Raw genomic sequence first — 17485 nt, forward strand, 5'->3', positions numbered from 1 at the left:
ATGTGGAAAATGTAGGTGAAGGTGGGATAAAATGGGACATGTTTTTTTGTGCAGTTAAACAGATTCAAGTAGAACACCCTCTTGTATTCCCAAGACAATGTAGTCTGAGGATGTTCACAGCAATCAGACAGATACAGCGGGGTCCAAAATCCTGGCAAAAACAAACCCTCAGGCCAATAGTTGTAATCATTTCATACAGTTGCTTTCTGTGAGGTAGCTCTTAAGACATTGAACTCTTCAGACATCTGGTTCCTATCATCACCACTGTGAACAGTTCTGATTCAGGAGGTTTATCTAGAATAGAGTATTTCACATCAAACTACTCTGAACGACTCGAAGTTTACATCTTGATACTTTAATGAAGCGGAAATTTTGGAATCCCTGTTTAAGGATGCAGCAATAGCCTGGACAGATCAAGCGAGGCCAGCTCTGGCCGGCTTTTCTGCGAACTAAACTAACTACTCTTGTTAGTTAGACAGATTTTAGCTTATTAGCTCAAGAGGCTGCTTCCATTACTCATTTGACATTAAAAATGTACCGATTTCCGGTGGCTATTTTTGAATAATAAAACATGTTTTCAAATATATTGATCTGAGTGCTGCTAAATTGTAGTTCTACTGAATTTATTTAGACTCCCAACACCTGTGATGTTTAGCCTACACTCCTACATTAATTTCAACTATAGTATTTCCGTTTTTTAATGGGTTGAAATCCCATGGAATCCCTATGATTGAAATCACCTCTGTATGTACAGTAGAGGTCTGCACATTCATGAAATTGAAGCCCATGACTTTGAGACCCAGCCTGGCTCAACTAGTACTGATAAAGTTGAAATCAGTATCCGAAACAGTATTTACAGTCTATTTATTATGGAATTGCTGATTGTAATGATTATACTAATCAACTGACCCACTGCGCTCAAGTTCCACACTTGTGAGATTAACAAGCAATGTGAAGGATTTGCGATGACCCTTCCACCAAACCCTTTCACAGTGCATCATGTCATTCCTATTGATGTCCCATTGAATTTCCCTGGTTCCATTCAGGAGCACGTTTATCCACATTCACAAGACAGTCTTGACTGCTAAGCTGGTCATAGCTAAGACCATTTTTCAGAGAGGACTTTATGCCCGTTGCACCAACCAAAGTTACACCAAGGTGTGACTACAACAATGACTGGATGCAAAAGTAACATTTCTCAACCTTTTGAACCACAGCTATCCAAACATGTGTTAAGGGGTTTGTGGCCCTCTCCCTCTTGATTCACCCCTGATCAGGCCACAGCTCAGAAAGTCTGCTTCTGCTGAAAACACTCTGCTTCTACTCATAGCATAGGCAAGGCAAGGACTTTATCTCACAAGATGGCTACAAAATGCATGGAAGAAAATGGGGGAAAAGGTATTTGTAGACATCCAACAATTTCTAAACTAATTCTGAACAAAGCAATATGCCTGCTTTGTGCATATTTCATAGCATAGATAGCTAATCATGCACTGCTGATACACATACGTTTTAATTTAGTGAAGTTAGCTGTTGTGAGAAATTAGAAGAATTAGCTTGTTTAAGGTATGAGCCTAGAAAAGGTTTGCATTTTCAACTGCTCCCAGCTAGAGTCCAGTGAAAATTCAGCTTAGGACCGGTTGGTGCAATGCTCAAAGTTTCGTCCAGAATGACTAAGCATAAGCCCCATTGCAACCAGCTCCAGAGTTATTCCAAACACAGCTGTAGACTATAACATTCTTAGAGAGAGAGGAAAAATACACACACGTGTTAAAATTAATTTAAATGTGAAAAAAAGCAGTTATAAGAAAACAAACCCAAACTGGGCCCATTGTTATATGTGAAAAAATAAAACGGCCCAAGCCCGGCCTAAAATCCAACATAGTGACCGGCCCCATCAGGCTGAAACCTACAGTAAAAACATGAATCTAGTTTCATTAGAAGTACCAGTGGTGGACAGTAAATGTAATTAGTTACTGTACTTAAGTAGTTTTTTGTGTATCTGTACTTTACTGAAGTTTTTCCATTTTGGCTTTTTACTTTCACTCCACTACATTCTGTCATTCCTTTTGGTTTCTGTGTGTATAAAAATGTAACATGTCAAAACAAAAGAAGTGCAAAGCAAGAACACCAATCAGGGCACAGCGGTCACTTTGTTCTGAGCTTGATTTGACCTGTTGGTCATACCGACCCAGTGCAAGCACACGGTTCAACATCAGAGCAGCAGCGGAATATTTTGGGAGAGTCTGTTCAACATAAATGATGAACTAACCTAACTTTGTGTAAATAGAGCACAATATAGAAATATGTACACATATGCAGTCGTGACTGATGTGTCTTTTTTTCTGAATTTATACAAAACGCACTTTTTTAAAGCAAGCTTTTATAAAATTTAATCTTGTGATTAAGTTTAAATCTTAAACTAAAACTTTGGTTGTTCACAAAAAGTCATTTCAGAGCCACTCGGTTCTACCTAATGGAAATAATTTGCCTTCAGTGTTTTGTGCTTATGATAATTTTAATAGACATCAGCGTCACTAATTCTTGTTACAAAAATGATAACAGGACATTTATGCCATAATTAATCTGTTAGTACTTTTACTTTTGATACTTAAGTACATTTGAAGGCAAATACTTCTGTACTTTTACTCAAGTTGAGGTCTAAAGGGAGGAACTTCTACTTTTACTGGAGTAATATTGTATCTTGGGTATCTCTACTTTAACTCAAGTACATGGTTTGTGTGCTTCTTCCACCACTGACAATTACAGTGCTTACTGGACCTCATGGACAGCCATGACGCACACTTTTAGCACATATGGCACAGCGGGATGGACATACTCATGCTTGAGATCAGCCTGTACTGCAGATACAATCCCTCCTGAGACAAGTAACCTGCAGGGTGCCCTGTTCGCCTCGGAGGGGCCGCAAATGAAACTCCTCAGCGCATTAAAGAGGCTGAGACATCGCAGCTGTAATATTCGCAGTGTGAAAATAAACGTTTATCTCAGCGATGTTCATAGGAGGTGGAGGAAGAAGTGCTTCTGTCATCCAACAGTGCTCAGATGCAGTAGCGAGCCAACAACCGCGTCAATGCCAGCCACGTTCAATGCCTTTCAGTGCCCACATAAAGATGCCATTGTTTTCCATTCTCATGCTTTTTTCTCTGCTTTTTTAACTCTGCCTTTTTTACTTTCTCCCAGCTTTAGCTAAAAGGAATCACCTTGTTATTCTCTGAGAATACAAAATAAGATCTGGGCCATTGGGGCAGTAGGTACTCCCTAGGGAGGGTGATTATATAAAGAAATCATGGCCATGATTTTGATCACAATATAGTGTATCTGAGATTTGCTAAGAACTTGGAACAAAACACACCAACAAACAGGGAATTCCGAATTTCTGCATAATTCAGTTGCTAACAAAGTCTTTCAGCGTCATTTGACATGAAATGCTCCACTTTAGAGAAATCAAAAATGTTCATGGTTGTCGTGATGGTGACCTCAACCTGATCTGAACCTTTAAAAGCTACTTTATGGAAAGATGAATAAAGAAAAAATTTACATGAAATTGTTGCTAATGCGTTGCCTGATGTCTAAGACACTGTTTAATGGTCATTTTGAGGGAAGCTTTTGGCCTAAAACACATTCTTTAAAATTCATTCACAATGTTGAAGTCCATGCAGGATATTCTAAGACAAAATAGTCCCCATCAAAACATTTTCCTGATTTATCACTTATTTACCACCATCAACATTATGTAGAATAACTGAAAAGACGTGTAGGTTCACTGCTCATTTTGGATAGTACTAAATATTATTGGTCATTAAATAGATTAGCAGCATCAAACATTATGGATTGTCTGCCACTGTAAACCCAGACTCTTTAAGTCCCAGCACTGCAGGCCTGCTTAATGTTGCAAAAGCCAAGAGGAAAAGATGCAGCGAGGCAGCTTCTTGCTTTTATGCACCCAAAAAAACAAAACGACCAATTGAGATTAGACAGGCAACGTAAGTACATTATTTTAATAAGACGTATCTTACTAACTTTTTTTTGTACATATTCCTGGTTGTTACTTTTGTAATAATAATAACAATAATAATAATAAAAAAAAATTATATTTGTTTTATTGTTGTATTGTCATTGAAGCACTTTGATCTAAGGTGATATATGATGCTATTAGGACTACATATATATATATATAAGGACCCCCATGGACCCTCACAGAGCAGGTACTATTTGGCCGGTGGATCATTCTGAGCACTGCAGCGACACTGAAGTGGTGGTGGTGTCTTACTGTGTGTTGGTGGAGTTTTTACACACCTTAGTGTCACTGCTGGACTGAGAACAGTCCACCAATCAAAAATCATATCCAGCCAAAAGCCTCCTGTGGGCAGTGTGCTGTGACCACTGATGAAGGACTAGAGAATGAGCAACACAAACTGTGCAGCAGATGAGCTGTCGTCTCAGACTTTACATCTACAAGGTGGACTGACAAGGTAGGAGTGTCTAAGTGCTGGAGAGTAAACTCCAGCAGCACTGCTGTGTCTGATCCACTCATACCAGCACAACACACACTAAGACACCATCACGTCAGTGTTACTGCAGTGCTGAGAATGATCCACAACCCCGATAGTACCAGCTAAGTGAGGGTCCATGGGGGTCCTGACCACTGAAGAACCGGGTAAAAGGGGTAACAAAGTATCAGAGAAACAGATAGACTACAGTCTGTAATCTGTGGATCTATAAAGTGATAAAATGAACAAGGAGCGTGGAAACAACCTGATGTTATGCCTGATTGGTGGAAAGGCAGTAAAAAAAACAATGAGTATAATCTAAACTACCCTGGTCATTGTTGTTTACAGCCTCCTTATAATTGGTCTTCATCTGTCTTTGAGAGATGCTGTTGTTAAATGAAATGAATTGAGCGCAACATAATCCATCACAATATTACCTCACCATATTGCCCACCCCAGGTCCAAATCGTGGAAATTTTGTGTTTGGCTGTGAACTTACACAGCGTAACAATGATCTGCAAACTCGACAGTGGATGAGCAAACAAAACCCCTATTAATCACTTGTTCTCTCTGTGAATCCTCTGGAAATTATATTTGCTCATCTTTTTGGGGGAAAGGAAAGCACTCCATATATCATTTTCTTGTCAGTGTTTATCCAACGTCACTTGGCAGTTGAATATAAAATAAATGAACATGGTCAGGGTGAAGTATGAGCACCGCATGCTCCATAATTCATGTTCAGAAACATGGTTTTGTTGTGCTGGAGTTTAAAAGATGGTGCCTGTTGGCCTGTGGCAGGAACAGAATAAGTGATTAGAAGTGATTTTAGCACCTCATCATTTCTCATCTCACTCTGACAGTATGCCAGGAGGCGGTATGGGAGGCATTCCGGATCTTTTTCGACAGAATTCCCGGCACCAGTGAATATCAGAAATGGGTCCATACGTGTCAGCACGACTCACTCTGCATCTCGGACTTGGCCCAGAACTTCAGCAGCTCTGAAGAGCACATGGACATGGTGTACAGGGTGAGTAGCTCCCATGGAAACACAATAACTTTTACAAGTGCTGACCACGAAGATGAGAAGTCAGTTTTCTTCGGTTTTGTAAATCACACACATTTCCATTGAAATATATTCCATCAACGTTATTGAAGAGCAAAAACCCCTCATACTTCAACTGAGGGACCTCCAAAATTTTATAGCTACTATAAAAAAGATGAACTACTTGAATGAAATGAAATGAGGGGCAAAGAATAGAATAAAACTTAAAATGTAAGCAAAGTCCTTCAGAGTGGTTTGATGTGAAATACTCCACTCTAGAGAAACAAATCACAGTCGTTGTGATGGTAACCAGACGTCTGGATCTCTGAAATCTCCCTCAGAGGAACTTCTTACATGAATTGACTACAAATATGCTGCCTGAGACATTGTTTCAGGATAGGGTTGATATATGCTTTTCATCTAAGACATAGTTGTATGGTGCAGAGGTGCATGCAGGTGGTTTTAAAGCAAAATAGTTTGCAAAACCTCTTTTTTTACCCAATTCTCCACAATTTTACCATCATCAACATTACATATAAACTCGGAAGACACATGTTGGCTCACCGTTTGTTTTTAGTTAGTAAATAAAATGGTTATATTTGCACTGTATATGTAATGACCTCTGGTTCTTATCACCATCACTGTAAAGGAATGATTCAGTAATTTTCTCTATTGTGAACTATTTCACCAGCTCTTAATGACTGAATTATGAAGAAATTTTCCCCCTTAAAAAAGACTATGAAAAACAATGACTCAATGCTATGCACTGGTTGTTGTTGTTTACAGGCTCCCTATAATTTGTTATGGTTGTTGTGAGGGAGATTCAGGAACAAAAACATTTGAATCTCAACCAAATCTCAAGCATTATTGTCGCTATCAGCATCGGTCCGGAATGATAAGCATGTATTCATAAGGCCTGACATTTTAGGACTCCACATCTTTACACTACTGTTCAGAAGTCTGGAATCTCTTGTTATATTAAAAGACCAAATTCATGGAAAACCAACATTTTCTAATTGTTTAAAAAAAAAAGGGAACTTCACAATTTTATGGCTACTATGAAAAATGATTAAGTACTTGAATGAAATGCTACAACAACAGCACTTTTTAAATTCACTCTTTTTGTGATGTCACAAAATACAATTCATTTAAGCAATAGAAAACAAGAGGGAGTGTGTTATCACAAAATAACATCACGGCTTTGATTTTGTGATCAACACAACCGTGATGTTACAGTGATAACACACTCCTCGAGAGTTCTATCGCTTTTATACAACAGTTAATAAATAAAGTAATATATTAATAAACTGGGCCATGAACGTGGCGTTTAATCTGATTTAATGTTCAGTTCCTTCCACCAAATTATAGTTCCTTAACAAGCAGCTCGTTGCTACGTCAGAGTAACGAGCTCCGCCCAGTCGCTGCCCGGCCAGCAGTTTGTTCTCCAGCACCTTACATTAAATTCCCAAACTGTCATCACCACTGAGCAGGTTTTTTTTTTTTGCGTCAGTTTTATGGCTCAGTCCAATTTGGTCAAACTCAGATCAGACTACATGTTTGGCGAGTGGTATTCGGTTAATTTCTGGCTGATTCCAGGTTGTTTAGCTATTCTTCTGCCACAGCTGCCGACTGAAAAGCGGCTCGGTGGTGATGACAGTTTGGGAATTTAGTGAAGTCTCATCTTCAGAGTCTGACCAAATCAGCTGTCCATCAAATGTGATCTTAAAGGTAAAACATTTTCTGTTTGTGCGTGAGGTAAGAAGTAAAAACATTCAAATGGCTTGAGCGTCTCCTATCAAAGTCGTTCCTTAGCAACGGCGTCTTACGACGTCTTGAAAAACCCATGTTGCTATGGCAAAATATCAGCACGGTTAGAACGCTTCTCCACCAATTAGCTTGCATGGCCAAAACTACCTGTTGTATAATTACATATATCTGCCAATTCAGCCTAGGGCAAACTAGCCCCAGCCATTCATGCTGAAGTTATAAGCATTGTTTCAGCCTGACCTGCTCTTGAATGAGGTGCAATAGAGGGCAGCCAATCAGAACAGGGGTCATTGATGTATATCAGCCTCTTCAAGGTACTTTTTATAAGGGATGAAGGAGATGATCACATTAAAAATGATTTACAACAGTACATACTCGCATAAACTCTAAATCAGATGCATTAATCCAGCTCACTTCGCTTGTGTAATCATACGTTTCCACTGAAATTGTATTAGTTGAATTAAATTTCTTAGTTCGTTCTTGCTTTACAGCTTTCTTGACTTTTATAGAATCATCTACAGCAGGCATGTCAAACTGGGGATCTTCCAGGCCAATGTGTTGTGGAGGTTAATGAATTCAGCTCATGATGATGGGCTGAATCAGGTGTGTGTCTAATGTGGCAGTGAGCTGAAGTCTACAAGGTTTTGGCCCACAAGGACTGGAGCCCGACACATGATCTACAATAACTTTAGCATAATTGTAGGATTGTTATATTTATGTGTCTGCAACAAAACATGGTTGATATTATTCAAAACACTGATTCCAAACTTTTGAATGCCCAAACCATTGATGGATTTGATTTACAGGGTTTGTGCAAGTTTATGTGCTCTTCATTTAAACATGACCACTTTCTCAGAGCTTTCTCAGCTCTGTTCTGATTGGCTGCCCTGTGCTGCACCTCATTCAAGAGCAGTTCAGGCTGAAACACCACTTATCACGTCATTCTGAATAGGCGGGGCTGAACAGGCCGATGTATGTAAATGAATCAGATTTTGTGACATCATAAAAGTAGTGAATCCACACCTTAGTTTCCATATATAGACTGGAAATGAAAATAAAACGTGAAAGTGAAAATGTTTACGTACTACGCCAAACTTTTATTTTAAAAAGTTAAGTAAGAAAATGTTGGTTTTCCAATGCTAATGTATTTCAGAAGGACCGTCTGAGGAAAGTGACCCCTCTTTTCCTTCATGTACAGGATACCTATTCTAGAATTGTGATTTTTAGAAGCTATATTTTTGTACCATGACAACACTGGCTACCACCTGAGTAGAACTGAAACCCTCTAACGCCTTAAAAAACAAACATCAGTATGTATGTTTAGGAAAGCTCCAGCATATTGAATTCAAACACTAGAACTGAGCAAACAGTCAATCGCTGAATGTGTACACAAATAAAGATTAAGTGCTAATTAGTCGAGTGAAATTCATAGCTCAGAGAGGACAAATAAGAAAGAGTACATTTCATATTGGACGTATGCATTATTAACACCCTTATGTGTGACGTAATACCTAAAAACCCAAAGTAGAACATTCCATTTGAATACCAATGAATACATAGATGTTTAACTATTCATGATGAGAAAATGATTAAAGCTTTAAACTCAACACTAAGTATATCAAGCTCTTCAACAAGGCCTCCTCTAAAATCTACACCCTGGACCCAGTTTCCCGAGTATTAATTTAAGACATTGTTCAGTGTAGGTAGAGATTCCTCATATCAGCAGGTTAAATAATAGAGCTTCTGTTCAGGAGCGAGAATAACAATACAACAAATGCCATAGCAACAGATAACACAGCATCACAATACCTTTCCCCTTTTCACAGCTTTGTTAAATTGCCTGTGTACCATACCCAGTGCTAATTACAGACACTGATTTTCAGTGCAACATGAAAGGCCCGTGATGGCCTACCTGTCAGAGCTGTGGAACACCATCTTTTAACACAAATCACTAATGGAATAACTGGATGCACGGATCTAGGAAAGGCCTTCCTTTGGCTAGAGGAACCCAAAATGTTCTTTAAACTCACATGTTTTAAAAGACCCACTGAAAGGTTCATTTGGAAATCAAAAGTGGTTTCACTTCAAAGAACCCTTTTTGAGACCTTTACTTTTTTAGAGAAAGAGTATTTGTGCCCTTCTGGGTTCCTTTTTTTTTGCATAATTTGTCATACCACATGGTTTCAGATCCTCATTCAAAATCCACAAGACAAGCAGGGCATGACCAAACACAAAGCACAGTTTTTAAGTGATGACTAGGCCACTACAAAACCTTACTGTCATTCTTTGGAATCACTGAGAGGTAGACCTGCTCGTGTCTTTTGCATCATTGTTTTGTTGCATAGCCCAATTAAACCTGAGCTTCAGAGTAGAGAGCAGGATTAATGGGTTTAAGACCCGGTCTTCCAAAAAATTCCACTTTGGACTGAAGATTCCACAGAGCATTATTCAAAAAGGTTTGGACGTCATCGATGTGTTTTTTGGCAAACGTGAGACAAAGCTTTATGTTCCTCTACTAGTTTTCACCTTGCAAGTGAGGCCTGCAATTCCTTCACTGACTTCATCTGGGTTCTTTTGTGACTTTCTGGATAAGCCATCACTGGTCCTCTTGGAGGAATTTTGGTAGGTGGCCTCTTCTGGGCACATTCATCACTGCTCCAAGTTTCCTCCATTTGGAGATAATGGATCTCACTGTGATTCACTGAAGTCCCAGAGCTTTAGAAATGGCTCTGTAACCCTTTCCAGCCTGACATATTTCAATAACTGTCTTCCTCATCTTTTCCGGAATGTCTTTTCATCACAGCATGTGTGCAGCTTGTTGGGACCTTTTAGCTTACTTCACATTGCTGGAAAGATTCTATTTAAGATAGATAAGGTTCTATCTAAGAATAAGATTAGATAAGGTTCTGATTTAAAGACTTTTCTTTTTCATGAGCATTTCTCTTCCCCCTTCACTGCTCACACATCAATACACATTGACAGTGCAGCTGTACTTTAGCTTCCTGTGTGTGTGTGTGTGTGTGTGTGTGTGTGTGTGTGTGTGTGTGTGTGTGTGTGTGTGTGTGTGTGTGTGTGTGTTCTTTGTTATATAAAGCAGCCTTGCCATTGTGACAGGTGCTATATAATATAATGTAATTTATTATTATTTTTTTTTCTTAAGTGCTGTTTAGATCCGACAAGGCTGGGAGTAATCAAGCCTGGGTGTTTCTTTTTTAATTATGAACTAAATTTGGTTAATTGGTTGATAAAGTAACTAAGGAGGCAACTATTTTTCACACTTCACAACTTTTTTCCTTCAGTAAATAAAATGATTTGGATTCCATGTGATTCGATGAAATGATTTGGATTCGATTCCTCACAAGGATGTTCAAGCTCACCTGCATCCGTGCAAATGTCAGATGTCACTGTCTAGTATTAAACCAGGGTTCGCAACCAAAATGTTAATAAGAGCCATTTTGTCCTTTACACAAAAATTTAACCCGCCTTCGGAGCCACAGCATTTTATATCCATTTTATTTAAGTAACGATTTACCATATTGGCTGTTAATTAGGCCCAGCATGTGCTAATGTACTACAGTAGGCTAAAAAATGTAATATAAACAAAAACACAGACTTACTTTGCTCTGCATTAAGCTTTAGCTCAGCTACAGCCGCTGTTCTCACGTCTCTGACAGGATATTTTCCCTCAAAAGTAGGGTAGTTTCTTCTAAAATGTCTCTCAACATCACTTTTCATGAAGCTGAAGACAGCTTCTCATTCGACCTTTTCCCATTCCACCTTAAACGGCACCATTTAAGGTGGAACGGGAGAACTCGAACAAGAAGCTGACTTCAGTTTAACAACCTTTTTAGTGTTTGACAGTTTCTCACTGCATTAAACATATCAGGAAACCAGCTGGAGTGATTATGAAGTCCATTTGTCGATGTTCATCTTAAAGTGTGAACCAGCAGTTAGACATTAACTCCAACATTTAAGTCTATTTACTAAGAAAACGGTGTTAAAAGATCAGCAGAGCTTAATTTTACTGGAAAGGAGGATTATTTTATTTTTACCTAATAACCTAGTACTGCTGTGGAGCCGCAACAGCGCAGTAAGCCAACCCCTGGTTCTACAGCATATATGTTGATAGTGTAGCTGTATTTCACTTTACACAACGTGGAAAACTAGTAAATGTAAAATTTCTAATGAAAAGTTAGATTACAGTGAAACGACGTTGCCAGTGTTGAAACCTCTACTGACGTGAATGAGCTGACAGAGGACAAACAGGTAGAACTAAGTCAGTCCCCATTAGTCAGAAAAGGTCATTTAGCTAACATTAGCTCTCCAAATGTCTTCGCTAAGGTCAGATACACTTAATTACGGAGCCCCTAAGGGGTCGTGGTTTTAAAAAAAAAAAATTGAGCTCCCTCATAAATGTTTTGCATTCCCTCTCAATATATGATCGTCAGACAGCAAGCAAACGTAGGACCAGAGGTGCCCAATGACGTTGCCTACATTAACATGCAGCTTTGTTTTTAGCACTGCTAAGTTAACGTTAAAAGCTCTTCTCCCAGTTTCGCCAGTCTGAGCTCTGCAGTTTCTGTAAATGTAGCTTTTACTGTACGAGGACACTTCAGTTTGCACTCACTAACAGCAGAATCATGTTTGATTTTGAGAAAACACACTATGTCTTTATATTTCAATCCAAGATCAACGTAAAATTCAACAAGCTGCTCCATGTCTGAGCTTCAGCAAAGCACAGCTTTTGGAAGCGAATGCAAACTGTTGCATCGTAACGGAAAACATTTGGGAGGGAACGCAGTTTATTTGCAAGGGAACGCAAAACGTTCAAGGGTGAACGCAATGACATTAACTTTTTTTTTACAGGGGCTCCTTAAGGGCTCCATAATTAATAGTGATGTCTTTCTCTGTGTCTTGGTTTTTGGAATAGACTAATGGAATCTACTCAATTCCCATCACTTGGAATTGGAATGGAATTTGACTCCAAAATTTCTGACATCTGAAGGACTTTTGAGGCTTACAGTATTACATACTAAGGAGTGACTAGTTCCCATCTAACTCAAGTGTAGTTTGATTTTTCAGAGTGGTAAAGTGGGACTCTTTGTGATTTGTCTTTCAGAGAATGAATCTGCCAAGAGACAGGTTTCTGGAAAGGTGAGCCCACCGCAAAATAGCTGTCTTTCAAGATGTTCAGTATCCACAATCACAGCCCCATAACAGCAATAAACTACATTATATAACAATGTTCATTTTGCTTTCACAGAGAAGATACAACGACAAAGACGGTAACAGAATCTGCGCCAGAAGTAACGGATGGACTTCCAGAAAGGTGAGACCAACAGCCACAAATGCACATTATGACATAAATAATACAAAAATAAGTAAATAAATAATCATTCATATATGTAAATGTTCGTTTTTGCACTCACAGAGAAGATACAACAACAAAGACGGTGACACAGTCTGTGCCAGAAGTACTAGACAGATTTCCAGACAGGTGAGACCACCATAAAATAGCCATAGCTGCTCAGTTCAATTTCAGCAATCTAGGTATGTCCCAGATTGATCTGAGTAGTGTTGAGGATCAGCCGAGACCAATCCAGTGTATAGTGTGTTTAATACTGACTGTCGTCCAATTTTAACAACCCATCTGACGATGTGGCTACTAGTTATTTTAATATTCTTGAGTGAAATCACTTCATTTTTAATATCTGCATAGTGGTGTTCTCTTAAAAAAGAAGGTTCTTCAATGGTTCTTTACTAAAGACAATGGTTCATTATTGAGCCATGAACAGTCATGATTCTTTACATCGTGGAATAATTCTTCAGATTAATGGAGAATGTGCTGTATAGAACCCAAATAGGGTTCTATTGTTACAAGCTTGACATTGTAACCATAATAGAACCCTTTTTGATGCTATGTAGAGCTACATCCAAAAAGGTTCCATATAGAACCATATACAACACATTCTCCATCAATCTGAAGAACATGCAAAGAACCATTTATTCATGCAAATGGTCATTTGAGTGTTCATTGTTCTATAAAGAACCATTATATTTACTTAAGAACCCTTGAAGAACCATCTTCTTTAAGACACATATTCTAGTCCTACATCTTTCGGACGTCTTTTGCTTTTGGCTCTTTCGTAAAGAAAATGGTTCCATATACAACCATGAACACTCAAAGAACCCTTTGCATGGGTTCTTTGCATCATGACGGGGTTCTTCAGATTGAATGTGTTGTGCATGGCTCTATGTAGAAGCTTTTTGAAACTGGTTCTATTATAGCATCAAAAAAGGTTCTTCTATCATGTCAAACTTGACATAGCAACAATAGAAGAACCCTTTTTGGTGCTTTATGGATCCCTTTTTCAAAAAGATTCTTTATAGAACCATCAACAGCACATTGCAAGAAAACTTTAATCATGCAAATGGTTCTAAATAAAACCATTATCTTTACTAAAGAACCCTTGAAAAAACATTTTGTCAAGAGTGTAGACTAATGCACAATACATATTTTAGAGTGTAATGAATATGCAATGATTCATAATGTCTGAAAGTATGTGCAACAGTCAGTGAAGCTCTACTAGCTCAAACTCGCTGTAGATGTTCTCGTATTGCACACTGCAGACATTTATATCACTGCGTTAACTTCTGAAAACACAGTTCTCTGCTGCACATTAAGGATAATGACCATTTATAATGCTTCTATGGTCATGACATAAGTAGAACACACAAAAGAACAAGATACTGGATCAGGCTTATTACAGCTGATACCTGATTCATTAGAACAGGGGTGTCAAACCACTAAAAGGGCCATATTAAAAATCTTGGCAAATCCGTTCGCCAGCTGTGTTTTTATTTCATTTTTACTTAACATTTTGTAATGATCGGGCCATTGGTCATCAAAAAATGCCAAAACTGCAGTGGCAAAATAGGCACTAAATACTTATTCAAAAATAATTCTAAATGAAAATAAATTGTCTTTTTTTTTTAACTGCCTTTTTTCTTGAACTAGACTCCAGGCATCTTTTCTTTCGGTGTAACTGCTGACACATAGACTGTTGTTGGGGGAAGGGGTCAGAACGCACGCTATGTTGAAGTGCATGCTGGGAGCTGTAGTGCATTTCAGGGTGAAATGGGCCTGTTAGAAAAGAAAATTGAAATAATATTGTGGGCTGAATAGGACATGCAGCCAGCAGGCCTCGTGTTTGACACATGAACGGCTCCAGTCCTGATTCTTTAGATCAGATCAGGACATCCCAACTACAAACACACTTAAAAATATACTACATGTAATATGTAAATGCTATTTTACATTTACAGAGAAGACACAGCAAAGTCAGCAACAGAGCCTGTGCCAGTTGTGAGAGACAGACTTCCAGAAAGGTGAGCCCACCACAGAACAGCCTGTTTACACACAAAAACAGCTTTTTTTAAAGTTTAAAAACCCCAAACGTTCAATAACTACAATCAAACCTACAACACAGAAAACTGCATATGTTATGTATCTGTTCGTTTGGACCCACAGAGAAGACATAACGGCTAAGTCAGTAACAGAATCAGGGCCAGAAGTAACAGATGGACCTCCAGAAAGGTAAGGCCACCACAAAACAGCTACAACTTTAATGTAAGAATGTCTAAAAACATAAATGTATAGATACAGTATTGTGCAATCATCAAAGATGTGTGGTGGTAGTATGAGGGAAGACTGACTGAGGGAGGAGGGAGAACTTTTTGGCAGCTTCTGTCTGTGGCTAGAAGGCCAGACTCCCCCATGTAGCTGTTGTAGGGCTGATGCAGGACTGAAGAACAAGGAGGAGCTGGGGTGGTGGGGATTGTGAACACTTTGTTATGGAAACAGAAGGTGAGGATGTGAATTTACAAGGTGTTACATTGGAAGAAGGAGTGGATTCAGCCATGCTCCTCCCCCAGACTTCAATCAAAACGGCAAGTATTGTGAGCAAAAATGTATTAAATGGAAAAATTAGCAGAAATCTCAAAAACTTAGTATGTCAGGATTTTCAGCATTTAGTGTGTCCACTCTTCACCTTTATTACAGCTTCCATTCTTTTCAGGAAACTTGCTTTCAGTTTTCTAAAGAAAGCTGTAGGGATATTTTTCCACGCCTCCAAAGTTCAGTCTTAGAAGTTGGTTTTATGCCCCACGTCAGGTTTCCAGATCTCCAGTTTTGATGCAAATGTTTTTCTTTGCATCTGTATCCTTTTCTCAAAGAGGGCTTCTTGACAGCTACATGTCTTTTAAGCTTCATAGTGTTGAGTTGTCTTCTTATAGTAAAAGGATGGACAGAAACACCTGTGGATTTTTTTCAGATCTGAAGCAAGAGTGGAGCTTGACTCTCTCTCAATATGAAAGTTTGAAGTACTGTTTATCTGATGGGGACAGTTTTGGTGGTCTTCCAGATCTTGCACTGTTGTTTGATCCCTATGGCATGCGCCTGTGTCCCAGGCCCCAATGACGGCCACAAGGTTGGCAGGGATAGGACAACCGCAAGTGAAGGGTGGTCTCTGACAGCTCTACACAAAATCGAACATTTATATGAATGTTTATTTTTCTCCCACAGAGAAGACACCACTGTTAAGTCGGTAACAGAGCCTGTGCCAATAGTAACAGGTAAGGAAGAGAAGAGAAAAAGAAACAAGAATGTTTTGCATTCCTTTGATTTATCCATTATTAAAAATGACGTATGCTGTGCCAGAAGAACCAGAGGAGGTCCCAGTCCAGCCTGAGTTCCCAATAGATTCATCTGAGCCCAGTACTACCCCTCCCAGCATCCCAACAGAGCCAGTGGAAACCTCAGAAGACTTTGAAGAGGAAACTACTGACGTCCCAGAGGAGGTCGGTTCATGGTCATGCTGTAACACCCTGAAATAGCATGCATTTAGGATCATAAAGCTGTTCTGTTCACACTTCCCAGGCAAATTATGACATTAGATTAGCAGGTAGCACCATGTGGAAAAGCTAGGTGTAAGCCTTCAATTCAGCATCACAGCCAGACTGATGAAAGTTCTTCTTAACTCATGCAATATACTTCACAATGAATTTTTAACATCGGCCCCCAAGTGGTAACAGTCAGCTGTAGGTATACTAGAATATTAGCTCTACAGGAGAAAGAAATGCAGACTCCATTCAGGATATGGACTACTTAACGTCAGCCAACTGCTTAAAAAATTCACAGCTCTGCTTTTGACCTCAAATCATAGACCTTTGAAATATTACAAAGACAGACTCTAGTGCTGAGTCAGCCTGAGTTCAGAGGAATCTGCATTTCACAGAAAGCCTAAAAATTGCTTTAAAGTACATCACGTTCAGATCTTTGCTATTAGCTAATTGTATGCCTGTCTGTCACCTGAAAGCACCATAAAAGTAAGATGTTAATGCATTCTTGGAAATTAAACTCAATTTTCAAGAGTAACCTTACATAACATTCATTTCATGTAGCTCGTGGTGCATCATCTAATGATGGTGTGGCAGTTTTCCAGAAAGAACTGCTCTCCTGTTTACTCCAGTGTCATTTCTGCAGGAGTTGGAGATGCCCAACGTGGTGCCTGAGGAGCTGGTGGTGCAGGTAGTGGAGTTCAGTATAAGCCTGGTGGACCCTGGGTACAGGGAACTGCTTGGTGATGCAGATTCACCTCAGTACCACGACCTCTCACGCCACCTACAAGACCAGGTGAGAGTCTATGAAGCTAGTGTGATCTCAAATCCAGGGATGTCCAATGTCATTATTATTATTTGCACTGCAGTGGGTCATACATTCAGGACCCTACTACCAGGGATTTGTGATATACATTATGGCCCAATCGCAATTCACTCCTCGCCCCTACCTCTTAGCCTTAAGCCTAAGGGGTAGGGTGTCCTGATTTTTTGTGAGATGGGGTAGGGCGAAGTGTTTGGGCTACATGGACCTCCAAACGGAGGTTTTTCAAAGGCACACTCCAAACAGTCATGAGAGAAAAACAGATGCAACTATTTTCTCTGAATTACAATAACCATTATATTTTTTTTAGTTTAATGTCATTTAAATGTATTATGGTCCTTTTAATTGGTAAGAGGCAGAAAAATTTGTTCATATTATGCTGAAGTCTCGGCAGCTAGCCAGCTAAATTTCTCATTGAAACAAGAAGCTGGTGAATACCAAATT

At 39.2% G+C, this 17485-nt stretch overlaps 1 protein-coding gene across 5 annotated transcripts in view; it reads left to right on the plus strand.

Moving 5' to 3' along the window:
* LOC108427501 (interphotoreceptor matrix proteoglycan 1) overlaps nt 1-17485 on the plus strand; it is a 43506-nt gene that overhangs the window by 3325 nt on the left and 22696 nt on the right. For 4 of the 5 annotated variants that reach the window (XM_017697704.2, XM_017697708.2, XM_017697707.2 and 1 more), the window contains exons 3-11: nt 5372-5538; nt 12440-12474; nt 12584-12649; nt 12752-12817; nt 14647-14709; nt 14852-14917; nt 15905-15954; nt 16040-16179; nt 16865-17014. In XM_017697704.2, coding sequence (XP_017553193.2) covers nt 5372-5538; nt 12440-12474; nt 12584-12649; nt 12752-12817; nt 14647-14709; nt 14852-14917; nt 15905-15954; nt 16040-16179; nt 16865-17014 — 803 coding nt within the window. The remainder of the gene's footprint in view (nt 1-5371; nt 5539-12439; nt 12475-12583; nt 12650-12751; nt 12818-14646; nt 14710-14851; nt 14918-15904; nt 15955-16039; nt 16180-16864; nt 17015-17485) is intronic. The other variant, XM_017697706.2, reaches the window with a different exon arrangement.

This window comes from Pygocentrus nattereri, chromosome 4 (genome assembly GCF_015220715.1).
Source record: "Pygocentrus nattereri isolate fPygNat1 chromosome 4, fPygNat1.pri, whole genome shotgun sequence".
Classification (NCBI taxonomy): Eukaryota; Metazoa; Chordata; class Actinopteri; order Characiformes; family Serrasalmidae; genus Pygocentrus; species Pygocentrus nattereri.